The sequence below is a fragment of the Podarcis melisellensis genome (assembly GCF_964234715.1).
Source record: "Podarcis melisellensis genome assembly, chromosome: 12".
Classification (NCBI taxonomy): Eukaryota; Metazoa; Chordata; class Lepidosauria; order Squamata; family Lacertidae; genus Podarcis; species Podarcis melisellensis.
Genome location: NC_138544.1, coordinates 47,035,454 through 47,061,775, shown reverse-complemented (window position 1 = coordinate 47,061,775; position 26,322 = coordinate 47,035,454). Strand labels below are relative to the sequence as shown.

At 45.1% G+C, this 26,322-nt stretch overlaps 1 protein-coding gene across 4 annotated transcripts in view; it reads right to left on the bottom strand.

The window, feature by feature from the left end:
- The window catches only part of ESYT2 (extended synaptotagmin 2), a 76,973-nt gene extending 54,018 nt beyond the window's left edge, over positions 1 to 22,955 (bottom strand). For 2 of the 4 annotated variants that reach the window (XM_081931599.1, XM_081931600.1), the window contains exons 1-3: positions 22,527 to 22,949; positions 2,420 to 2,461; positions 743 to 877 (exon numbers count right to left, since the gene is read on the bottom strand). In XM_081931599.1, coding sequence (XP_081787725.1) covers positions 743 to 877; positions 2,420 to 2,461; positions 22,527 to 22,901 — 552 coding nt within the window. In that variant the 5' untranslated portion in view covers positions 22,902 to 22,949. Of the gene's footprint in view, positions 1 to 742; positions 878 to 2,419; positions 2,462 to 22,526 lie in introns of all 4 variants that reach the window. The other 2 variants (XM_081931597.1, XM_081931598.1) reach the window with 2 other exon arrangements.
- Between the last annotated feature and the right edge of the window lie 3,367 nt (positions 22,956 to 26,322).

The window sequence follows — 26,322 nt, the reverse complement described above, 5'->3', positions numbered from 1 at the left end:
AATTTCTGCACCAATCCTGGTACCTTTCTGGCGAGCGGGGTGGTTTTCTCCTTTCCCTTTTCTGCATCCTGAGCCCTCCTCTCCTCAAGCCTCGCCGTTTGCAGCGCCAACTGGATCTCCAACGCTCTGTACCTTTCTTCCAGGCTTGGACCCCCTCCAGCTGCTCCTGCACCCCCGGTTCCGGCTGGGTTGCTCATGATGCTTCTCTCTGCACAAGCTGGCTTTCGGTGACTTTCGGATTGCTGTGATGGGACGATGAGCTGCTTGTGCGTAAAATGCAAGTCCCTCAGAGTTTGATCAGGTTTTCAAACCTCTGCCTGTGACGGAGCCCCTCCAGCATGGCTGCGTCAATCACTAGTAGAATCCGAAAGTGGCTGCTTTCGGAAACGTTTCCAACATAAAAGCTCCTTAACGGAAACACGTCGTCTGGCCTCTCGGCGTGACAGTTTCCGTCGAGGTGTGGGTGTCCCTATAGGAGGTCCTGAGACCTCCCCACTGGTTTCGCTTGAAGCGTCTCTGAGCCATCCCTCCGACTCACTTTCCCTTGGAGTTCTTGCTCGCCCTCTACTGGTTCCCTCTTCCGCTGCTACTGCTCTCTCAACCTCAGGGAGCCTTTGCACCTGCGGCGCTTTAGATGTCAGTTCCCTGACACCCATAATCGCTCTTAAGAAAATAGCCGGCACCCTAATTCACACAAGGTTCCAAGTGCCTAGACAGTATGCACAGTCTAGAAGAAACTTACCTGATCCCCTATATCAATTTTTGTGAAACTGAAGGTGCTCAGGTGGCTGTTTGCTCCTCTCACTGCTGGTTCTATTGTTTCACGGAAAAGTTTCTCAATGAACTGGCAAATGAAAGGCCACATTTGTTTTACAGTCTGAGAAAGAAAAAAGGGTACAGTATTTGTAGGTTCTTGCTGTAACACACTATAGCATAAGTAGAAATATTTCATTGAAAATTTTTATGTACAATTTCCCATTTTATATCACCTTCAGTAGCTGCCTTAGCAGCCTCATACAGGCTACAACCAGGAAAATTCATCTGCTGTGCTCCATATAACTAACATGTCTGTGTACTCCTTTCACTTAACTTTGTCATGTTTTAATGTAATATATGACTACCTAAAATGTTTTTGGACATGCACTCCTATTAGAGATGCTCTGTAGAAGTGAGAAAGTAACATACATAAAAGAATGGGCATCTTGAGGTCTCTGTGGCTATAACTGTCCATGGAACGTTAAGCCATAGAAGAGAAAATCATACTAGAGTCCATTTTCTGTGCAGTTGCACTAAAAGCTGAAAGGCCATGCTTCATATTCTGCAATGGCACAGCATAAGAATTCAAGGCCCCACACTGGCTGCAAGAAGGCAAAGAAAGGAGGGCAGTATAAGGGGTGATGCAACAAACAGCTGATATCACATCATCTTCCCTTCTTGTAATCGAGTGATGTTGCAGTGTGAAAGTCTTATTATAAATGTGGGGGAATGGGACAAAAACAAAATGTGGCATTAAACACTCCTCTGCCTAGAGAATGAAGATGATGGGGCAAAAGGGCTGCAAAGCACAGCACTGAGAATGTAAGCAGCAGCACCAGGAAAACCTCACATCAAACTGCACAGCAAAGGGCTACATACATACTTCATACATCTATGGAATTTTGAGTACACACATACACACACACACACACACACACACACACACACAAAATGAGGGGAGGAAAGCATGAAGGAAGGAAAATATGGAGGTGAGGACTATGATGAAGGGGCAGATTGGACAACACTCTCACTTTCACACACAACCAGTCACGGACAGAAGATTCTACCTGTGCTGCAGTCATTGGATTACGGAAATCAGAAAAGTTGCCTCATATTGTCCTCAGATTCAGGTCAACAGTAACAAATTGGAGTTTTCCCCCAAGTTAGGGCACCAGGATCAACTAAAAGCTTATATCTGCAGATGTAAGCTCCCAGGGTGATGAACAGATAATTTATTGGAGAGGCTTATTTTCCATAACTGATTTGTCATAATAGGATTGACAAATCAGTTATGGAAAATAAGCCTCTCCAATAAATTATCTGTTCATCACCCTGGGAGCTTTCCCTCTGCAATACAGACTCAGGAATTTCATTTGAGAAGGGACCCCGAAAAGCCATAAGGTTGCCCATCGCTTCTCCTGCAAATATGTGATGATAATAATAATAATTATTATTATTGGGCGGCTGATAACTAATTAGCACGAAGTTATGCCTGCCAACATGAGGAGGAGGAGTTAATAAACTCCTTTCTATTCTCTTCAAGTCCCTTACAAGATACTCTGAGCCTCTGTACCAAGTATAGGTAATAAGAGTTGGTTAAAAGACAAAATGACAACGCGAAAAAGCAATAAAAGAACTTCCAGGCAAGGAAACAATAACTTACCTTGTTCAGCCATTCTGCTCTCTCTGTGTCTGGAAAGTGCACCTAACCAAAAGAAAAATGGAAACGCATAAGGTCACAATCACTGTGAACATGAGTCAAGGGCTTCAAGGCTGATGAACTGCGCCATACAAGTTCATTACCAGGCTTGAAACGTTTTCTACAGTTGTTGGCCAAACCCTTCACCTGGTGACCCTGCCACTGAAAGTACAACAGGGTCATGGAGTACCATAAATATGGTATAATCCGGTTTGGCAATTACCGGTATCTTTTTCACATGGAGAAATCATGGGTCTGGTTGTCACGGCTAATTTAGTCTGTTAAGTAATAATGTCCAGTTACTATTACTGGCTCATACCAGGAGACTAGGGATAGTTTGTCTATTTTGCTTGCTCCCAAAAATTGATATTCTTCCATCACCCCTGCAAGTAGGTTGTTCTGAAAGCTAGTTATCCCTGTGCCTCCCCAACCCCAACCTTCTTATTACCCATCCAAAGATAAATTCTGACTGGTGACCTTTTAACTATTATCTTCAAACGTTAGAACAGCATTGTGTATCTGATGCTGCCATTGTACGCTGTTCTGCCAAAGGTTCATCTAGGTCTGCGCATTTGCCCACCCACAAAATCATCACACCGTTTGCAGTTTAGCACTAATCGTAAACCATTGCACTGTCCAAATCGGTCAGTTACACCATAATCTGAAGTGGTTTCTGGTCATGGTTTGGAGGGCAAGCCTGGAAAAGAGTGTGCAGATGTTCAGATGTAAACACCACCTATGCTTTGCTAAACTACCAAGTGATGTTGTGCTTGAAAGGAAAACAAGTGTGCGCGTGCACACAAGTTATATCTTATCCTCAAGGACCATGGTTTGGAAAGTCATCTGAACTGAACTATATTCTACAGGCAGGGACCATTTTGCGTGCATCCAACTGACGGGCGACTGAGAAGAGGGCAGAATGGGGGCATAGCAGGGCTGGCTCACGCACACTCCACTGATGCGCTCAGGGCCCAGGAATGGAACCCCTGCACAAAATGATTATCTGTACAGTGGTACCTCGGGTTACGTACGCTTCAGGTTACACACTCCGCTAACCCAGAAATAGTACCTCAGGTTAAGAACTTTGCTTCAGGATGAGAACAGAAATCGTGCTCCGGCGGCGCGGCAGCAGTGGGAGGCCCCATTAGCTAAAGTGGTGTTTCAGGTTAAGAACAGTTTCAGGTTAAGAACGGACCTCCGGAACGAATTAAGTACGTAACCAGAGGTACCACTGTATTTCAAAATGTTTGACAGATATTTGTTATCAAGCCCCATCATAACCATAGTTAGAACCTTGGCAGCTGTATATATGCACCATCTCTCCCTCCTTTTGAATGCAAATTTCCACCAATCTACCTACAGTGGCCTTAATTACGGTTAAAAAGAACAGTAGAGAAGCCACAGATATAACTATGGCTTGCTAACCAACTTTGATCCATAGTTAAATGATCAAGTGCAGGCATAGGCAAACTCCGGCCCTCCAGATGTTTGGGACTACAACTCCCATCATCCCTGACCACTGCTCCTGTTAGCTGGGATGATGGGAATTATAGTCCCAAACATCTGGAGGGCCGGAGTTTGCCTATGGCTGATCAAGTGCATACATCCACACTGTTCTATTTCTTAAAACTACTGACAGTCCGCAAATAAAAAAACCACGTCAATTTGCTGGCCTCGTTCTCTTCAAGCTTAGTTGGTTTTATTTTTACTGCTAGTGCTGGCTCATTGTGGTAAAAAAAAAAGGAGGATTGATAGACACTGTTACTTTAATAAAAGAATTTCTAATCTGCTTGGTCATAGACATTGTTTCTTTAATAAAGGATTTTTAAATTTGCTTGCTCATAGACTTTTATTTCATCTCAAATCTGTAACACCTTCACTAAAAGGGCTATTTGCTCCAAACAGTTGTCATACGTAATGAGCTTAAGTACATGAGAACCATCAATAATGTATACCGGGTGCTTCTAAGTACTAGAACACAATATTTTATTTATATAGAGTTCAAACACATGGGGCAATCAAGTCTAAAACAAACAGACAGCGACAGTATTAAAAGGGTGATGTCTCCACAGAATTTTTTTAGGCTATTCATTTATGCTTCAGAAAATTAAGTGTACCTTCTGTGCTCTGAATGAAAACTAGAATTTAACCCTAACTAAAGGACACTAGAATCGATCTACCTGGGAAGCAACTGAGAAGTGAATGGAATAACCTGAAATATTTATATAATAGCTGAGATCTTCCTCAGTGTTCTAGCAATTTTGTCCACAATGGTTAGTAAAGTACTGCCAGAGCTCTTTGCTGTTTTTACATAACCTTTTTTTGTGTAGCTCTTAACTCAGAAGCAAACCTAGTAAACTGAAAAAGGTGTTGTAGTTGTTTTTAGCACATTTTTTTAACTATTTCAACTTATAGGAATTCAAGTCTCTAAACCACCAATCAGCTACTGTTCTTAAAACCCTCATTTGCAAAACATTTACTGTATTTAGCCCCTTTCAGACAACTGTATTTAGCCCCTTTCAGACACAACTCCTTTTTACCCCTTCAGCTTTGTGGCTTTGATTACCTTTTCATTTACAATTTAAAAAAAAAAACTCTTTCAGCAACAAGTCATGGACTAGCTTACACCGGGTTAAAACATAAGATTACAACAATAAGCGGAAATGTAAAGAGACCGGTTTATGAACAAGTGATGCATACATATTTTAAGATAATTGTAAAGTTATTCTCTCCAACAGAGAGTGCTCAGGAAGTTGAATGCCTATCAGTTCAACAGTGAAATGGCCACACTCAGGAAGCTGCCTGATATAATAGCTGAGCAATGTATACACTGAACAGCAGGCCCTAGCGTAGGAAGAGAAGAAGAAGAAGAAGAAGAAGAAGAAGAAGAAGAAGAAGAGGAGGAGGAGGAGGAGGAGGAGGAGGAGGAGGAGGAGGAGGAGGAGGAGTAGTAGTAGTTTGGATTTGATATTCCGCTTTATCACTACCCGAAGGAGTCTCAAAGCGGCTAACATTCTCCTTTCCCTTCCTCCCCCACAACAAACACTCTGTGAGGTGAGTGAGGCTGAGAGACTTCAGAGAAGTGTGACTAGCCCAAGCTCACCCAGTAGCTGCAAGTGGAGGAGCGGAGATGCGAACCCGGTTCCCCAGACTACGAGTCTATCGCTCTTAACCACTACACCACACTGAATGAAAGAAAGAGGGGAACCTGAGTTGGAGAAGGGCACATCTCACCTTTCTGCCCTGACTTCCACCACTTCAGGAGGGGGCTCTCCTCCCCCCCTTTCCTGCTAAGGAGAGAGCCTCCATGAAGGCTAGGGAGGGGGAAGGCAGAGCAGGAGGCAGCAGCAACTAAACACTCCAGAACCTAAACCACCACACCTGGGAGGTCTAAGCAGCAACAAGGGCCTTATAGCATCCTCTTCCAGGCTGACCTGAGCTCTGGGCAAGAGCATTCCTCTTCAGCAATTGTGTTGTGGGTACCACTGGTTCCTTAAACAGCTATCTTCCTTTCCTCTTCTGAATACTCTTCTGTGTGCTTCAGTTGCCAGTTCCTCCCCAAACCTCTAATTCTAATGCATCATTATTTTAAGCTATGACAAGTTTTACAGCATGTTCAAACACCATGAGAAATGCAAGCCTCTGTTCTATTTTAGGCATCAAACATATCCTAGATATCACAACACCGTCAACCATCCGCAGGCAGCTAGTTCTCAATTTGTATGTAAACACTGCAAGAGGTTCAACACATTTCCTCCTTCGGTGCCCTGTAGCCCTTCTAGGAACCAAAACGAGAAGCACTTAACAAAACACTAATTGATACATATGGTGTATTGCAGTCCTTCCGTTCTTGTCTGGCATGTACCCTTTACAGTTATCTGCAATCCATACAGCCTAACTCTGGGCAATGAAAACTGGATACATAGGGAGAAACATACTTCTTCCTCAGCAAATTAACAACAACAAAAAGTGCACAACGTAAGCCAGGGGAATGACAGTCTCTTGGGAAGAGCTCTGCTTAGCTTAGCACAACATCAGGCACATCTGAGCTGGAACAGCCTATTGAGGAAAACACGGCGCAGGCAGGAAAAGTTGCTTTTTTATCCTGCGTAAAATTTGGACTCCTTGCTATTCCAAATACATTCATGGCCCCATCGTAAAACCTGCTGTGGGGCAAAGCACCAGTAAGTGCCTAAATAGCACATCTAATGTTGCCCCACAAAATCCCTAAATAAAGATGCAGGCAGTGAAAAGAGATTTGTTTGTTTGTTTGTTGTCCCAGCAGTACCAAATGCTAAAGACAGGCTAAGCTCTCAGAAGCAAGAAGGCAGCAATGGCTGCTTCTGGGGTGAACAGAAGCTTTTGTTCTAAGGGTGGGGATGCACAAACATGTGAAGTATACAGTATGTGAAATGTGTGATTGCGAGTTATTGCAGCCATAAATCAATCCACTTCCAAATCAGGTCATTTTGTGTTGCATATTGAGCACAGTAAAGCAAAACGTAAAACAGGTGATTAAATATCCTAGGTTGAATCCGACTAAGATCTTCTTGGAGCAGACCCAATGAAATGAATGAACCCAAGTTAGCCATGTCCATTAACTTCAGTGCATCTACTGTGAGCAAGGCTAGCACTTAGATACAACCTTCAGTAACCCGCTGTTTCTTCTTACACACTTCAAATTTTGTTGCCCAAACTTATTGATCATTTGGCCATTGCCAGAAGTGGAATTTACATGTTCAAATGTGAAATCCCTACAGCATGCAAATGCTTCAGATTCAAGCCTTACAATTTCTAAATAAGCATGTTCTAGAACAGCCTTGCCGTACACCTACTATTCTGAGTGGGCTGCCAAAAATGCACTGAATTTTGTTGCACTGCTTGCCTGTTACCTGCTGGGTACAATTCATGGTTTAACTCATTGGTAGGCAAACTAAGGCCCAGGGGCCGGATCTGGCCCAATCGCCTTCCAAATCCGGCCCATGAACGGTCCGGGAATTAGCGTGTTTTCACATGAGTAGAATGTGTCCTTTTATGTAAAATGCATCTCTGGGTTATTTGTGGGGCATAGGAATTCGTTCATTTATTTTTTTTCCAAAATATAGACCGGCCCCCCACAAGGTCTAAGGGACAGTGGACCGGCCCCCTGCTGAAAATGTTTGCTGACCCCTGGTGTAACTTATACTGCATTTTCTCCTGAATGAACTCTTCCCCAGCATTTACTTGAGCAGAGACTAGGGTTGACTTGTTGTTGTTTAGTCGTTTAGTCGTGTCCGACTCTTCGTGACCCTATGATTGAGTTACATCACCCTAACTCTTGAAACTCCCTTTCTAAGGAGCTTCACCATAACTACAATTATTATTATTCCATAGAGTGCCGGGTTAAACAAAAGTAAAGTTTCTTTAACCAATTCTTCTTTTTAAAATTTTGTTAGATGTGCTGATATAAAAGCTACGTTTTTATGAGGGTTTTACCATATGTTTTAATACTGCATTTCAGGTGCTAATATTTTGTTTCCCAGCTAGGACTTACTTTTTGAACAGAAACGTGGGCTAGAAATACTACAGATAAATACATATTCAGTTATAGTCCGGCAACTATGCTCATGTAATCCACATTATGCAATTGTACTACAGATTTCCACATTTGTAGTATTGCCTCCAATGATACACAAGCTGCTCTGGGGTAAACACTAGAGCAAACTAGAGCTGTGTACACTCTAACCCATTTGTAGCACAAAAATGTAGTTTTTCCTCAATCTGGAATCGTTCATGCTTGTCATCAACATGCTGTTATCAATCCTGGTCTCTCTATAATTTATTCTTTATTATTTACATGGACGGGGTGAGCTCCCATTCCTCTGTCCCAGCTTCTGCCAACCCAGCAATTCAAAAGCACACCAGTGCAAGTAGGTAAATAGGTACCACTGCAGGGGAAGGTCAACAGCGTTTCCATGTACCCTGGCACTCATCACTGTCCTCTGTGCACCAGAAGCAGTTTAGTCATGCTGGCCACATGACTCAGAAAGCTGTCTGCAGACAAACACTGGCTCTCTCAGCCTGAAAAGCAAGCTGAGCGCTGCACCCCATAGTTGCCTTTGACTGGACTTAACTGTCCAGGGGTCCTTTACCTTACCTACTAACAACAACGGGAAATTTGGTTTCCTACAATGTAGCTGGATATGCTAAAAAACATATGCCATTACTGCTACGCAGCAACCGTCTTGACTGGGATTTATTTAAACCATTTTTTTAAAGAGGCAAACAACTGCAAAGACATACTGTTTACAGAGAAATGGCAGTGCATATTTTATTTCTAGGCAGATGGGAGAGCTTAGTTTTGAAAAAGGCTTAGTCATTAAGCCACATCTCATGAGACTTTTTTCCCCTGAACTCAAGACTGCGTGCTAACATGATTCATACAAATAAGAGCATTAATATAATAAATGACAGAAGCAAGCAAAGCAAAAGAGAGGAGGGAGGGGCAGTCATTTTTGAAAGCTGTTTTATAGAGACCACAATTAACTTTAATTATTTTGCATTATCAATTCAGCAAGTCTTAAGAACACCCCAATGCCTCCTGCGCAATGTGCAGCTGCAGGTCAGATCTGGGACACAGAAGGGTGTCGACCAAACAGTCTCCCTCAATCACAACATATATTGCGGTGCATGGCCACAGACACACAGAGACTAGATGCTGAACCAAGATTCAAGCTGCCCGTAGTAACACTTTTCATTCTTTCCCATGCCAGATGTGCAGAGTACATGTCTATAGGCAATAATTTCAAAATAGAACTATTCGTGATCATACGGCCATAAAAATGTGGGCAGGACTACCATTAATCTCTACACTTAAGCAATAAAGGGAGCACAGTGGCATCACCAAAAACTCCAAGGAAAGCTAATTCCTTTGCACAGAGAACCAAGAGATAAAAGAAGTGAAAGTACACTTTAACAGAGTAGTATAGCAAGTACTGTAACATTGAGAAACTACTTAGAAAGAGGCACACCCTCAGCAATATTTACTTGAAATACATTCTGTCCAGAGGCCAAGTTTGTATACACTACCAAGTGTCCCTAATGATTCATGAACATGTATTTTGGACTTGTCTATGCAGCGTTGTCAGAGGAGATAACAGTATTTATATGAACATATATAAATATGAAGCTAGCCACATGCCAAGTCAGACCAGTGCTGTCCACTTTCAACTGGAACTGGCAGACCACCAAGGACTGAGGTAGCGGTCTCTTCCATCACCACTGCCTGATGTCCTTTTAAATGGAAATGCCAGGAATTGAACTGGGGTGGCTTCTGCGTCCAAAGGATGTGCTTTCCAACTAAACCGCACGCTCCCTTCCATTTTGCCTGTCCAAAATGCTACTACCAAATCTAGGTTACAGACTCAACTGGGCTAGAATAATGTTCCTGTACAAAAAGCTATTCCCTTAGTGTTTTATAGTGCAGATCAGGGGTCAGCAAGGTTTACCTTGCCTGGGCCGGTTCACTCCAGCAGAGATCCCTCCATGAGCCAGAGCGCACGCACATGCAATTTCCGGTGCCATGGAAGCGAGTCCCTGCACAGTGCTGCGCCGGTTTGGCGCAGTGCGCGGGGACTCACTGAGTGGCAGCTCGGTTCGGGGGCAGCTCATGGGCTGGTTAAATGACCCCCGTGGCCCATGGCCCTTAGGTTGCTGACCCCTGGTCCAGATATTCAACAGCATAAATCTGAACAGTATTGACTCTTGTACACCTCTGAAACTTTACCAGTGCCCCTGGGTTGACAAGAGACGGTCAAAGTTTAAGGCTGCTAATGAACTGCATAGGAACGAATGGATTTATTTTTGTTGTTTTGAGAAGCATCATACATGTGAATCTGCTGTTATTTAAACTTAATAAACATGGAAAAAAATCAAAGTTGACGGCTGCAGGCAGGCATGTCTGATATGGGGCATCTTGTTCACTTCTGCACTCTTGCCTGCAGCAAACTCTTAGAATAAGGTGGGCTAATCTTTTGGGGACTTGTTCTGTTGCACAGATCACATTGAGGGTCCTGCCTTTAGGGCTCTGGGTTTAATTATGTGATCCCCTGGCCTCTCTGCAGGCCCATGATTATGCCTGCTACTTGACACATGGCTGAAGAACCAAGGTTTTGAGAAAACACCCAGAACAAACAAACAAAGTAAAAATAGCAAGAGAGATGAAAAGGTGCTTTGACTATACCACCTAGATCTATTTTGGTTTCAAGAGCAGTACAGTCATTTTTCCTAAGGCAACATTCATATAAGCAACACAAATGTAAACATATAATCTGTCAAGAAAAATCTGCCATTCAGCTCCCATGCAGTTTTGCCAATCCCTAGAAACAACTGGATTGACAGCATATTAATTCAAAGCTGCTTGAATTTCATGTCAGGTACTCTATTTCAAAAGTGTGCCAGCCAAATTCTGACAAAGTCTGCAGGATGTCAAGAAAACAAGGGTACAGTAAGCAAAATTTCATGAAACTGCATAAATAAATGCTTCAAATGTACAATAGTACAGAACTTCCGGGTCGGCGCCATCGCCGAATGGCGGGCTCCCTCCGAGCTCCGGAGGGAGCCTGCTCGGCAGGGGCTGGGTCCTACCGCACCGGCGATGCGGGGACCCTCAAAAACCACGGCCAGAGTGAGGCCGTGGACATGGAGACTCGGCTGGCACCGTTAGCGCCCTCCCGGCTCGTGAAGGAGCCTTTTTAAAGGCTACGGATCGGGCGCCGGGGAGAAGCGTGGTGCTTTGAGTTCTCTGCTATCCCTGCCGAGCGCAGCCGCATGCCATCCGGCGGAGAGCGCTGACTTCTTCTATTGAAAATTTGGACCTAAAAGAAGAACCCGTGAGTAATTGGACTATGGATTAAAAAAGAGGGATAAATTTTTAAAATCTGGAGCGAACGGGGGAGGTGGAAAAAAGGAAGTCAGCCTACCCCTTAATTGTAGAAGAGCCAAAACAAAGGACTTAACGACTAAGATCGAGCGTATCTCTATCTTCATGAATTAGCAACTTCGCGAGGGAAAATTATAAGACTGTGCTGGAGGAGAAAAGTGGAATTTGTATTAAAAAAACAAACCCCCCCCCCGGAATCCCTGGAGTGATCCGCGAAACTACCTGGGGAAGAGCATCGGGAGTTTTGACAGCTGTCAAAGGCTGTCAAAACGGAAGAATAAAGCAGGGACTTTGCTTTGAGGACTTTGCCGGTTACATTTGTTTTAAATTGTATACAAATTGTTTCAAATAAGGATTTACAAACTATTTGGACTAATGGATTCGATCTGGAAGGGAACATAGTTACTGCGATCCACCTAGAGGAGCTGAGCGACATTGCATGTGTTTTTCTCAGGAAACCTGAACAGTTGTAACTTTTAATCTCTTGGGAACTGCAGAAATGGAACATTGTTTTGTCTACAGAGGGCTACAAACTACAGGAAACAATGGATTCTTTAGTTGGAAAACGAAAGGGACATGACATAATGTTTTGCTTCTGAATAACAAGCCTCTGCAGAAAATAAGAAGGTCATGGAAAAAGAACATTTTTGCGGGAAAACAGGGAAACAGAAGGAGGAGAGAGAATGACAAGAATATGGAAACATCATGAATTGGACAGAATTGGGAACATTTGGGACATCCAGATTTGACAAGCTTATGGAAATTAAATGGGAGTTTTTTACTCCTGGATATAAAAATCTGGATAGAAAAAATGGGCCCCTTTTTGAGACAGACTCCTTCCAAGATTGGACATTTGTAATTAAATATGACTGGCAAACTATTAGAGGGACATGGATTAAGTGGGTAGGAACTTCAGGAAGACATTAGGATGAAGGGATAGAAGGAACACAACAGAGAAAGGGGGGAGGGAAATTTGGAATCCAAAGGTTGTAAAATTATTTTTTTATCTTTATATCTTTTTTTCTTTTTTTATAAAATTTTGAAAGGGGGAACTCGTGGAAGGGAAAAAATCGATCTTAGGGGATGGGAATTTGGAAAAATTGGGTTATTGATGTTAAGTGAGTCATGGGATAAAAACTTGTTGAATTTAATTGCTTATTCGGAAGATTTGGAACGCAATTGGGGGCGGGAAGGGGAAGTCCTAGCTTTGGTTTTGGAAGAAAGTGTATGAATTGGATCTAATTTGTTTTTAATTTGGAAAATCTTAATAAAAATTATATTAAAAAAAAAAAAACAAATGTACAATAGTACAGAATTAGACAGTGAGACCAGTGCTGCATTTTTATCAAATTGTGAAACATGATGCCCATTCTACATTCATTTGCAAGGAATCAACCTTCCAGTGAGGCAACACCTACTCTCTGGAATTATCTGCCCATTAATTTTAGGCAGACACATTCACTGTATTGCTTTCAATGACTAATTAAAAAATTGTTAGGCAAGTTTACCCAGACCTGCAATTTTAAGATGCACTTTTAACATGTAATGTATATTTGTTTTAAAACTTCTCACTTTAGGAATATTTTGGAAAATGTTATGGCAAACTGTTTTAATGTTCAATTTTAGCTGCATTTTTATTGAATATCTTATGCTGCTTTTGTAAACCACTTAGGGTTTTTTGGTCAATTAAGCAATATATAAATTTTATCAAATAAATACAATAAAATATCTGGAGTATTGTGAGCCAACATAGCATATTTTAAACTTCAAAATACTGACAAATCAGACCACTCTTGGCAATCTCAGGACAAACAATTCAGAAGCAACCAGGAATGCAATTTGGCAAGATTTTATGTGTAGTGCTACATTACTCCAAGTCTCAAGAACAATTGAGGAAGTGGTGCCATTTGCATGTTCCCAAGGATCTAAGTCAACAGACAAAATACAAGCAGATAAAGATTTTTAAAAGTAGGGGATGCTGTAGAAGCTAGGACTGACTGGTTGGGGGGGAAAGGGAGCTGGGGCACCTGTGATAGAAGTTTAAGCACATTTTAAAGATGCTTTCTTTTCTAAATGGGAGAGAAAGCCTTGGAAGGCAGTAAAGGCAGGAGATGAAAGCTGTTTTCCACTAAAATAACGAGAATCAATTTCAATACCACAAGCAATGGCAATGAACAGATGACCTGATATAGCTCACTTAACAACTAACCAAACGAAGCCTCCAAATACCACAACAAATAGAAGTGGTACCTGCACTGTACACATGGCCTAGAACAGTGTTTCCCAACCTTTTTTGGGCAAAGGCACACTTGTTTCATGAAAAAAATCTCGAGGCACACCACCATTAGAAAATGTTTAAAAAATTAACTCTGTGCCTATATTGACTATATATAAAGTAACTCTCTTTAATAGGCATCAAATAAACACAAAGAAAGTACCGTATTTTTCGCCCCATAGGACGCACTTTTTCCCCTCCAAAAATAAAGGGGAAATGTGTGTGGGTCCTATGGGGCGAATGCAGGCTTTCGCTGAAGCCTGGAGAGCAAGAGGCATCGGTGCGCACCGACCCCTCTCGCTCTCCAGGCTTCAGGAAGCTGTCCGCAAGCCTCCGGAGGGCTCCGCAAGCTGTCCGCAAGCTGTCCGCAAGCCTCCGGAGGGCTCCCCGTGCTTCGGGCGAGTGTCTGCAAGCCTTGCGCGCCCGGCAGGAGCTCCCGCCAGGCGCGCAAGGCTTGGGGCGGCAGCCTGTTGCCCGAAGCACAGGAGCCCTCCGGAGGGTGCCCCGTGCTTCGGGCGAGTGTCTGCAAGCCTTGCACGCCCGGCAGGAGCTCCCGCCAGGCGCGCGAGGCTTGGGGCGGCAGCCTGTTGCCCAAAGCACAGGGAGCCCTCCGGAGGGTGCCCCGTGCTTCGGGCGAGTGTCTGCAAGCCTTGCACGCCCGGCAGGAGCTCCCGCCAGGCGCGCGAGGCTTGGGGCGGCAGCCTGTTGCCCAAAGCACAGGGAGCCCTCCGGAGGGCTCCCCGTGCTTCGGGTGAGTGTTTGCAAGCCTTGCGCGCCCGGCAGGAGCTCCTGCCAGGCGCGCGAGGCTTGGGGCAGCAGCCTGTTGCCCGAAGCACGCGGAGCCCTCCGGAGGGTGCCCTGTGCTTGGGCGAGTGTCTGCAAGCCTTGCGCGCCCGGCAGGAGCTCCCGCCAGGCGCGCGAGGCTTGAGGTGGCATCTGTTGCCCGAAGCACACGGAGCCCTCCGGAGGGTGCCCCGTGCTTCGGGCGAGTGTCTTCAACCCTGCGCGCCCGGCAGGAGCTCCTGCCAGGCGCGCAAGGCTTGGGGCGGCAGCCTGTTGCCCAAAGCACAGGGAGCCCTCCAGAGGGCTCCCCGTGCTTCGGGCGAGTGTCTGCAAGCCTTCCGCGCCCGGCAGGAGCTCCCGCCAGGCGCGCAAGGCTTGGGGCGGCAGCCTGTTGCCCGAAGCACAGGGAGCCCTCCAGAGGGCTCCCCGTGCTTCGGGCGAGTGTCTGCAAGCCTTGCGCGCCCGGCAGGAGCTCCCGCCAGGCGCGCAAGGCTTGGGGCGGCAGCCTGTTGCCCGAAGCACGGGGAGCCCTCCGAAGGGTGCCCCGTGCTTCGGGCGAGTGTCTGCAAGCCTTGCACGCCCGGCAGGAGCTCCCGCCAGGCGCGCGAGGCTTGGGGCGGCAGCCTGTTGCCCAAAGCACAGGGAGCCCTCCGGAGGGCTCCCCGTGCTTCGGGTGAGTGTCTGCAAGCCTTGCGCGCCCGGCAGGAGCTCCCGCTGGGCGCGCGAGGCTTGGGGCGGCAGCCTGTTGCCCAAAGCACAGGGAGCCCTCCGGAGGGCTCCCCGTGCTTCGGGTGAGTGTCTGCAAGCCTTGCGCGCCCGGCAGGAGCTCCCGCTGGGCGCGCGAGGCTTGGGGCGGCAGCCTGTTGCCCGAAGCACGCGGAGCCCTCCGAAGGGCGCCCCGTGCTCCGCGCTGCCAGCTGCCGCCCGCAAGCCTTGCGCTCCCGGGGGGAGATCCCCCGGTGCGCAAGACTTGCCAACACCAGCGCGGAGCACGGGGCGGCCGGCTGAAGCGAGCGGCAATGGGATTTGGGAGGGAGCTCGCCCGCCGCCCCGCGTGTGCTCGCCGCCGCCGCCCCGCCTCTCGCCGCCGGACTCGCCCGCCTCCCTCCCACGGCACACCAGGCAACGTCTCGCGGCACACTAGTGTGCCGCGGAACACCGGTTGGGAAACACTGGCCTAGAAGTGCTCCACAAGTTAATAATGCTCTCCAAGAAACTGGACAAGCACGTCTACATTAGTTGGCTTAGTGAAGACACAAACTGACAGACAAGCCGTGGCTTCTTTCTAAAGTCTGAATGAATGAATTTCAGCTGGAGGTTAACATCACAACAAACCATAAACGAAGCCATGCTGTCTACTCTATCAGCAGGTTCACACACACAAAAGAAACCTCACACAATTTATGGAACCTTAAATTTGTGCGCTGGATTATTAACTTCTGCCATAGAACAATGGCATTACAACAACATTTGAAGAGGTGGCTACTGTGGAGTGCAGCATGACAGGAAGGATGTTTGAACCACGTGATATGCACAGCTACTCTCATACTTTCGTCATGTGAGCATACAGCAGGACAAAGTTTCCATTATTAATTACAGGGAAAGTATCATGTGGCACTTCACACTGGCAAAGTCTTACTGAGAAAAATCAAGCACGCATACCTGGTAACTGAACATCCACGTTCAAGCATATTCAAGTATTATTCCTCTCCTCTCAGCATCAGCCTAACACCATCTCACTGGGCCACAGCTTTGTTAATTCTTGCAGAATTTAGCTATTTGGAACATGCTAAGGCGTAAGTCCACGTATTTTTAGAACTACACTATTAGAGGCTTGGGGTGAAAAAAGGACTGCTGAAATACACAAGGCTCAATTTAACACTTGGTGCTGTATCACAATCACACAACACAGCCAAGCTTGAGTAAGGACAGTGATGTTGACAACTAGCTGATGGAATATAAAGGTTATGAAAATAGCATTAGGAAGAGGTATGCTAAGCATTGCACTAGTTCATATCTTCATTATTAAGAATCTGATTCAACTAAAAAATGCTTTCTACAGATGTTGGCGGATATAATCTAATTACTCTGACATGCAAAGGAGCTTGCCTTTGAACTAGCGGAAATATATTGCTTAAGCCATGCTGCTATACGATAAGGACAGCCAAATGACAATGTAATGCTCATCATATGACAGTTATTTTCAGCCAAAGACAAACTACAGTCTCATTTTTAGTAACAAATTCATTGTACACTTATTCAACCGAGTTAGAACACCACCTCTAATGCTTCAAACCCAAGCATATTTACTGGGACGTCTCACAAATTTCAACGAAACTCACTTTTAAAGAAAGAACACTCTTAGTTACAAATAAGTTGCACTGAAATAAATGTAACTGACATCTAAAGCAGCATGGTTAGGAAAGGAAGTCTAACTTACTGGTAGATATTTTACAGCTGAACCAGAAGTCGGGGGGGGGGGGAGTTACTGCACTGACTCACTACAAGAGAATGCCACTCTAAGTGATTCTTCCAGAAGTTTTTATAAACACACAAGTTCTGCAAGAGAAGTTTGTATTTGTTTAAATTACACAGACAAGACGTTACTACTGTATTTTGACCAGTATTCCTCCACCAATCAACCTTGAAAAACGTTTTTACTCCTAAATAACACATATATGATCACAGCACCACCAACACACCAAAATTAATGAGACCTGGATGCAACTGGTTTAGGAACAAGATATTAAACCCGAACTGTTCAATTCTATGCCTATTTACTGAGATGTCCTGTCATTCAATGGGACGGGTTCCATGCAAATATGATACGGCTGAAGACCAAACATTTTACTGCAAAAAAAGAAGTCTTGATTATCCACTGAGGCCAGTCTTGGATGAATAAAGATCAATCTGAAGATGTAGGCTGACAAACAATTTGTAAATATAGTTTACCAAATGTTCAACTAAGTAATTTCTAAAATTGTTCATCATTAGTTCTGCTACCTAAGATTATGTTGCCAACCACAAACCATAACTTTGTAACCACTGAGAAAGAAGGGGAGGAAACATATTTACAATGGACGATTTTCTCTTCATATTCAAAGCAGCACAAGCAGTATTCTTGTTTCATTGTAGTTTGTGAAGCCCATGCTTCATTAAGCAGCCTAAAGCAAAGCTTAGGAGAACTTAGAATCTTCAAAATCCATGATTTAGTCTCTCAGAAATGTTAGCACTGACAATATATCTAGGGCCATTTTTGGAAGGGCTTAATATACCTGGCTGTTTTGCAGAGCAACAAAGTATACTGGTTACAAGCATTCAGCATCAAAGTATCAATCTAGCCCAAATACTGTATACAGTGGTGCCCCGCAAGACGAACGCCTCGCAAGACGAAAAACCCGCTAGACGAAAGGGTTTTCCGTTTTGGAGGCGCTTCGTAAAACGAATTTCCCTATGGGGTTGCTTCGCAAGACGAAAAAAATCTTGCATCCCCCCGCGGGTTTTTTTCGCTTTTTTCGCCCTTTTCTTAAGCCGCTAAGCCGCTTATCAGCTGTTCCGCTGATAAGCCGCTTAACAGCTGATCGCTGGAAGCCGCTTGACAGCTGTAGCGCTAATCCGCTAAGCTGTCAATGGGCTTGCTTCGCAAGACGGAAAAACCGCTAGACGAAGAGAATTCTTTTCGTCTAGCGAGGCACCACTGTACTCTTTTCGATTTACACTAGTCTCAAAAATTGGCAGATCCTAAAATAAATTCCTATTCCATCATTCACGGTTACTGTGACCATGTCCTAACATGGATCCTTCTCATGTCAACACATCTTCATATGAAACAAAGGTGTACACCAACTTCCACTACAGCAGGACTGCAAAATTTTAACTGTGTGCTACCTTTGTATCTGAAAAGCATGGGCTAAATTCCATTATTATTTATTTTAAACCCTTTTAAACTTTTAAACCCTTTACAAGGACATACATGACAGGCTTAAATTTTGGTTCTCTTCAGATCAACCTGCACCTTGGTCAGCATCTATTTAACAGCTGTTCTTTGCCAACCTAAATTTAAAATTTCCTCCTACCTGCATATCTCTGAATATTACTCAGTTTGTAGCATTATATAGTCATTTCTCCAAGGGGCTCAGTGATATTTTAGCAGCTTTCAGGAATGTTGGTTTAAGCAAAGGGATGGGACACTTGGTTCATGGCCACCAACAGAGATGAACTCTCCAAATCCAAATTAAACCACCTAGCTGGGGTCTTCAATTTAAGGCTCAGTAATCTATACACACTTGAGAATAAGTTGGGTTGAACTTCATGTACCTTTCTTGCAAGTAGACATGTAAAGGATCACACTGTAAATCTGCTTCTCTAAGGTGCCACGTTCTATGACCCTTCTAAAGTTTCTACAAATTTCATAAAAACAAGCAACAATCCAGATTTGGAAATACTATACATGTATTCTGAGCATCATCTACACAGAAATACTCATGAAAAACCTGAAGTATCTGTGAACAACGAAACATCTCCATTGCCAAGACAACCACTGCCACTCCCAGATTTACCACATTCTACTGCCGTTGTTTCATTCCTGTGTGAGCCAACAGGAAGCTTTCGTTCAGTCATCTCGGAAACACAGATCTGCTAACAAAAGCAGGCCACGAATCTGGCGCATTGCACCATGGCAAAACAAGGGGCATGACTATGAGCCTTGATTTCTTAGCCAGGTTGCCCCCCCTAAATATTTGAATCCTTTTGAGCCATATTTCAGCATCACCAAAACATGGATCCCTATTTAGTAGAGCAAAAACGTTCCTAACAACAAGGCCTGAAGTTCAACTTAGGCCTACCTATAACATTTTACAATTCTGAGCTTAAACAAAATCCTTCAACAGTGAAATTTACAGAATAATGAAAAAACCCCTTTGCTGCAGACTATGGTATGGTGGTGGATAGGACAGAGGAATCCCTCTGCCCAAGCCATGCCAGCCTCCATCTGAAGAGTGATGACAGCGATGACAGTTCTGCTGATGCAGAACTCCCCATTCCACCTGATGGGTAGATGGAAGCACCACCAGCAGAAAGCTCCAAAACAGGGTATTCCAGGGCAGGAAGGAGCAGAGCCATGTGATCCCAAGCAGGCCTGACTCCTACAGGCTGGTACAACAATCTGCCTCCACTACACACTTTCTACCCAGGTTGGCATGCATAGCAGGTAGCCTGACTGCTCCACTAAGCCCAGCCAGGCAATGATTGGGGTTACGACCACACCCTAACAGGGGGGAAGGTTTCATCAATCTGCAGCTAAATCTTTTTAAAAGTTTCTGCATCAGTGGTTCTTAACCTTTTGGGGTTCATGGACCTCTTTGAGAATCTGATAAAAACTATGGACTCTCTCCCCAGAGAAATGCATATAAACACATACACACAACATTTTATATACAATTTATGTTGTTGCATTCGGGAATCTCTTTTTGCACCTGCTTCACAGACCACTGAAATCTTACAGACGACAGACTTACAGCCCCTCAGTACCTTGAAGAAAGATAAACCATAAAAATGATTAGGGAATCTGCAAGTTCCTAGTTAAGGATTTACCTTCATAATGGAGCAGAATTTCAGAATGGCAACAGACAGTCCAATACTGACAGTTAATGTTGTTCTTAGCAACGCGACTTGTATTACAAATTCAAGCTTTATTAAGAAGTTACAAATAACACTGAGAATGGCTGAAGAAAACAAAAGATTTACCAACTGTTAAGGACAAGATCTGGGACCCCTGCCATTTTGGAAAATAAATCTCCCTTGCAGAACACACTACCTAGCCTGGATTTTCTAGTTACCCAAGAATAGTTCTCAACACAGAGATCCACTGTAATCACCAGAAATCCCAATCAAGTATCTGCACTAGCAAATATTCTTCTCCTTGTACATATTGTATGTATGTATATGTATATACGTATATATAACATGTAACGGCATGAACATGCTCCCTGAAAAAGGGAATGCCTGAGGCAAAAGACAAGATGGACTGGTGGTAATTGAATTTTTCTTCAACACTAGCAACAAAACTGCATCTTTCACCGCATCTAAAGGCTAGCTTACTGGGTGCAGGGCAGAACTGTTCTCCAATACCTTGCAACCACTCCCTGCCTCCCCAGCATCTGCTGCCTCACTCAGCCTAATTGTACAATGAGCCCTGCCCCAAACCATAGACAGATCCCATTCCCCTTCTGCTTACCAAACAAAGATTTTCAGTCCAAGTTCTCATTTCCCTTACCAAAGTGAGCAAGCCCCCCTAAAATATAAAGCAGCTGTCAGAAGCCTGTACTTTGCCCTCGAAAATATTTCTCCCAACCAGTCCTCAGACCGGCAACTCCTCAGCTCACCTTGATAAATCACACTCTATAAGCTTCTTGTGCAGTTAGGGCAGAAATAAGTGCCTGCCATACTGAAAGTGTATTAGTAATACATATCCAATCCATAAAAATAGGGATTATTTTATTTTTTAATAAAATGGTAGAAGAGTCTTGAAGACTGGCTTGCACAATTCCTAGTGAACATATGGAAGACACACCCACAAATTACTGTGCCATAATTCGTGCAGATACTAACGGAGATGAAGCGTTTAAAAGCAGGGCTCTTCTTGGGAACACAAGAAACTATTTAATTAAATTTCCAGAGGGAATAGCCATGTTAGCCTCATGTGGCAAAAACAACAAAAAGCCTTGTGGTATGTTAATAGATGTCAGTTTTAATGGCATCAGCTTTTAATGGCATCAGCTTTTGTGAACTGCAGTCTGCTTCCCCAGATGCACAAAGTGCTAACCTGCTTTGCAGGTACATGGTTGGGGTGACCTCACTGTTTACAATTCCCCATCTCCAACTATGGAAAGATGTTCCTGCAACTCAGAATTTCACTTTATACATCTGATGAAGTGGATTGTAGTCCATGAAAGTTTAGGCCATAATAAACATGTTAGTCATTAACTTCTCACAAGGCTCTTTGCTATCTTCAGTTATTAAGGGAAGCAAACTTGTCTAAATTCTTAAGAATGTGATCAGCCTGAAAGCGTGCAAGTTAACAGCTGAAAAAGAACAACATGCGTGGTGCACTGAATAATAATACACGCTGCTTACTCTTCTTTCTACAAACCTTCAGGTAAACAGGTACTCTGTAAGGTATGTGTGCACATACCAGGCCAAAGTCCATAAATGCAAGCCTTGAGGATTCAGATGGAAATGTCAGATCCTATGCAGCACAGGGAGAGGAGGTGGATCAAGCAGGAATGCTGCTTAGGGTGTGACTGTCAGTGCAAGAATACTTATTTATTTGCAATGAAGCTAACTGTGGGGATCAGAGAAATACCCTCCAGGACTTTCTCAAAAAAAGCCAAGTTATGTTATTTGTTTCTCCGGGAGTTAGGAAAGGTACCAACCCTCCCAGAAAAACACGGAATGGGGGGTGGGGCGGGGCAGCAAGTAGACACACATTCCTGGATTAAGACCCACGATTACTGGTCAAGGCTCCCAAGCTGGTTATATGTTTCCAGACAACTGAATGCTGTTTGAGAGAGATTCCAGACTAGGAAACACAGAGGTCCATTTTTTGACGCAAGGTGTGAAGCAGCCCAAGCACAACCACTGGGTTTACTTCTGGAGTATGGTTTAGGACCACAACCCCAGCAAGTTGCCTTCCTTGGCAGGACAGAAGCGGGCTGGTAGTGGTGGCAGGATCTCCGGTGCCAAGCCAGAGGCAACGGGCTGACTGCGGGTTAGCTGGACCTGGGGGCTAAACCCACAGAAGGAGGGGTAGACTACCCAAGCCTCCAAGGCAGCCGTGAAGAAGACCACTACACACGCCCACAAGATTATGGGCTGCTCCAGCCAGGTGGGAACTGGGTGCAGATGCAACAGCCATGGGAGGGAGCTGGAGCCCCGGCACCTGGCCCAGAAGGCGGGAAGGGAAGCGCCCAAGAGTCTCCCCACCCCGGGTCACCCTGTAGGGGCAGCTGCCGTGCCCGGGCGGAAGGGGGCGCCCTCGGGGGCTGGCTCTAAGGAAGGTGTGGCTGCTGCCCCCCGCCGCCCTCGCAACTCACCCACGCGGGGAGGTCTCCCGTGGAGACCGTCAGCCTGACGGCGCGCTCCTCGTCCTGCAGGAAGGCGAGCGCCCGGCCCAGGCGGGAGCTCTTGCCGCTCCGGTGCCTCCGCACCCAGAAGACGCACAGCAGGGCGACCAGGACCCAGCTGAAGCTCAGCCCCAGGTAGCCCAGCACGTAGACGGGGAAGATGAGCGCGAAGCTCCGCGCGAACTGCGACACCAGAGCGGGCAAGTCGACGCTCAGCATCGGCGGCGGCTCAGGAGGAGAGGCGGCAGCAGCAGCCGGAGGCTCCGCGGGGTCCGAGGGCTGGGAATCCCCGCCGGGCCCGGAGGGGCTCGGCGGCGGCGGCGGCTGGGCCCCTGCGCCGCTCATGCTCTCTGGGCGGTGGCGGCGGCGGCGGAGGGCGGGCGCAGAGGAGGCAGGGCGCGGGAGGCACCACCAGCAGCAGCCGCCGCAGCTCCTCGCATCTCTCACACACACAGGCAGGCGCGCGCGCGCTCAGCCCCGCCGCTCCCGCCTCACAGTTGCTGAGTGACAACAACAATCGCCCGCCTCCCTCCGCTTCCGGGTTTTCTGAGGCGGGGGGAGGAGCAGGAGGAGGGACCCGCCTAGCCCGGAGCGAGCCATTCCCTCGGGAAGAGAGGGGGGAGAAAGAATGGAGGCGGTCCTTCGGAGACTTGTGGGACAGTCCATAAGCGGGAGGGGGACGGGAAGGAGCAGAAGAAACGGCTGCTTTTGACGGAGGAGGGGCGGGGCTCCTGAAGAGAGAGACCCCTCCTCCGTCTACCCCGCCTCTTCGGTTCTCTCTCCCCTATTGGCCCACGTCGCGTAATCTGAGCAAAGCCTCAACCCGTGAAGTCGCCAGCGCAGCACGCCTGCGCCCAAAAAATCAAAACCGCCGTCAATTCCATAAATGGAGACGGGACCCAGATGCCCGTTATATTTGATTGTTTGAAATGTTCGTCAAAAGAGCATTGAGTCTTACTTTTTTTCTTACACATTCTATTGCTATGTGTGCTGTCTTGTATTAGTGCAAATTGTTACACCATTTTAAAGACACGGGGTGGAAACTCCTGTGGGGATTCTAATATTTATCAGAGGTGATGATGGTCAGGCTGGATTTGTACTATTTCATACTGAATATGCATTAGCTGTCAACGTTTCCCTTTTTTTAAGGGAAATTCCCTTATTCTGAATAGAATCCCTCGCAATAAAAGGGAAAAGTTGGCAGCCATGTGAATATGGAGACTCCGGACTTGTCCACACCTGACTTGAATGTGCATTTGAAGCTGTTTGAGATCCTGTTTTAAGTAGCGTCTCCCACATGATCTCCCCCCCCAAAAAAAACCGCTCTTATCTCACTACTTTTCCTCCAGTAAATTAGATTTGCTCAATCCAGGGATAATCCCATATTTTTTTGGAAAATGTCCTTGAAACAAGAGATGCATGGCTGGGGGGGGGTTCCAACCATGAGGCGCTTTACACCCAAGATCTGCTTGGTTTTCCTACCTTAGTGTTGACACTGACTATTCCCCAGGGGACAGAAAGTCGATTGGGATCTCCTGGTGCATCTCTGGGATATTTGGAATGAATTGGCAAGGGTTTCTGACTCCCAACTGGCTGACATTAAGACCAGCTAAAAGGTATTCCTCCCTTAATTACATTGCTGAAACTAGGAACCAGGGGTGCCAACTTCAATAAAATATCGGGGGGGGGGGGCAGGTAAACCCCATCCCGCCTAATGAATCACAATACACAATGCCCATTAACTCAAATGGCAATGCCCATTAACTTTTTGTGGGGGAGGGCCCCTCAAATATTTTATTGGGGGAGGGCAGAGGGACCTTGGCCCCTAGGTGTTGGATCCTATGCTAGGAACGCTTTTGGGGGAGGGGGAATCAGGAGTCAGGTAGAGGGGTGTAAAATAATTACAAACTCTAAGGCTGCATACATGCCATACATGTGTTCCTCGGATGAAGAGCAGTACAGTATAGAAATTTAAATACAGACATACATTTAAAGCACATAAAGACTTCCCCCAAATAATCATGGGACTTGTAGTTTGTTAAGGGTCTTGGGAATTGTAGCTTTGTGACAGGTAAACTACAGTTCCCTGGATTCTTTGTGCGAGTCATGTGCTTTAAATGTTATTTAAATGTATGGCATGTACACAACCATTAACCAAATTCCTGGGCTGAGTGTGTTGTCAGAAGCAGTCTGTTCCTTATGTTCAGTCTGTCCCACTGAGCCACTATTTTGCACTTGGCTCTGACTGGTGGATCATTCCTATGGTCTATTTATGTACATTCAACCAAATGTGAGTTCAAACAACTATATATATTTTCCTCCAATTTGTCCTTAGTAGGTTCCTCACTGTTCCTAAAGAATTGAGACAACCCTTAAGTCCTAAATACACCACTGTGTATGGGAGGACTCTGTGTGTAGGATTTTTTAAAACATGCATAGGACCAGACCATTAGTTCTTTATGCAAGAGGATAGTTGATGTCACTTCAGCGAAGTTCACTTGTGTAACATGTCTAAGAGATTTGCACAGGTGTCACACAGGGACATATTATGACCTCGGGATATTTGAGAGGAGTAGGAAACTGGTGGCTGATTTATTCACACTCGAGGAGTGCTGTGCTGCAGGCCTTTTTGAGACACTCAGGTCAAACAAATTAGTTGAGTGTATTGTAGGGAAGCTACTGTTTATCTGCAGACTTCACCTCAAATTCTGCAAACTTTTTATGTGCTCCAAGCCCTCCCCATATATTGACAGGTCTTGGGATAAATAAAAATACTGTAAGGTGAAAAGCACTAGTCAGAGCTGCTCGAAATTAATGATCCCAGGAGAGCATTTTCCCCAGTGGATTGTTGTCCAGCTGCTCTTAGGATACAAATCCCAGAAGACTTTTTTTTTGGTCTGTTAAATATGTCAATTATAAGTCCACTGCCATCAAAAGTGATATCCATCTTCTGCCATGACAATTGTTTTCTCCTAGGTCTGCAATTATACTGCCTGTTTATTTTTATCTCCCTTTATATTTATGTATGATTCTCTTGGGTGTTAGATAAAAAACTTCAGTCTTCTGGGATGGCCCTTAGTAGTAATAAAAATGGGTTAATTGAAATAAACTACCAGCTGCCCTAGAAATTCTGTTAAGGACTGTTCCTTAAGACTAGAGCCAGATTCTTGTTTCCTTCATGACTTGTAGTACCACTGAGGTATTAAGACTGAGATGGTAGAGGAGCAACGTAGAATGTAAGCATGGGGTGGGTAGACATCATTTCATATTTTTTTATTCCACTTTTAATTTGTATACTGCCTTTTTGTTTTATTATACGCAAGGCGGTTTACACATTTGAACCATTTGAAGACAAGAACCCATTTGAGATCCATTTGAAGACAAACACTTAGAATTAAAGCATTCAGAGCCAGGGTAGACATTTACTGCAACCTCCAATGAGTCAGGTTTCATTGTGGAGGACATACCTTAATAGCCTAAATTCTGCTTAGGAACTTTTGCTTATATTGAACATTTGTATTCCAAATTCTACCCTGACAGTGAGGTCCAGCGCCAAGGGCCTTCTGGCAGTTCCCTCACTGCGAGAAGCCAAGTTACAGGGAACCAGGTAGAGGGCCTTCTCTTTTTTTTTATTCTTTTTTTTAAAAATATTTTTATTAGTTTTTACACATATTAATGACAATACAAGACAAACACAAACATCAAAAACAAACAACAAAAATTGACTTCCCCATGCCTTCCCTTCGCCACATCCTTGTTTTACCAT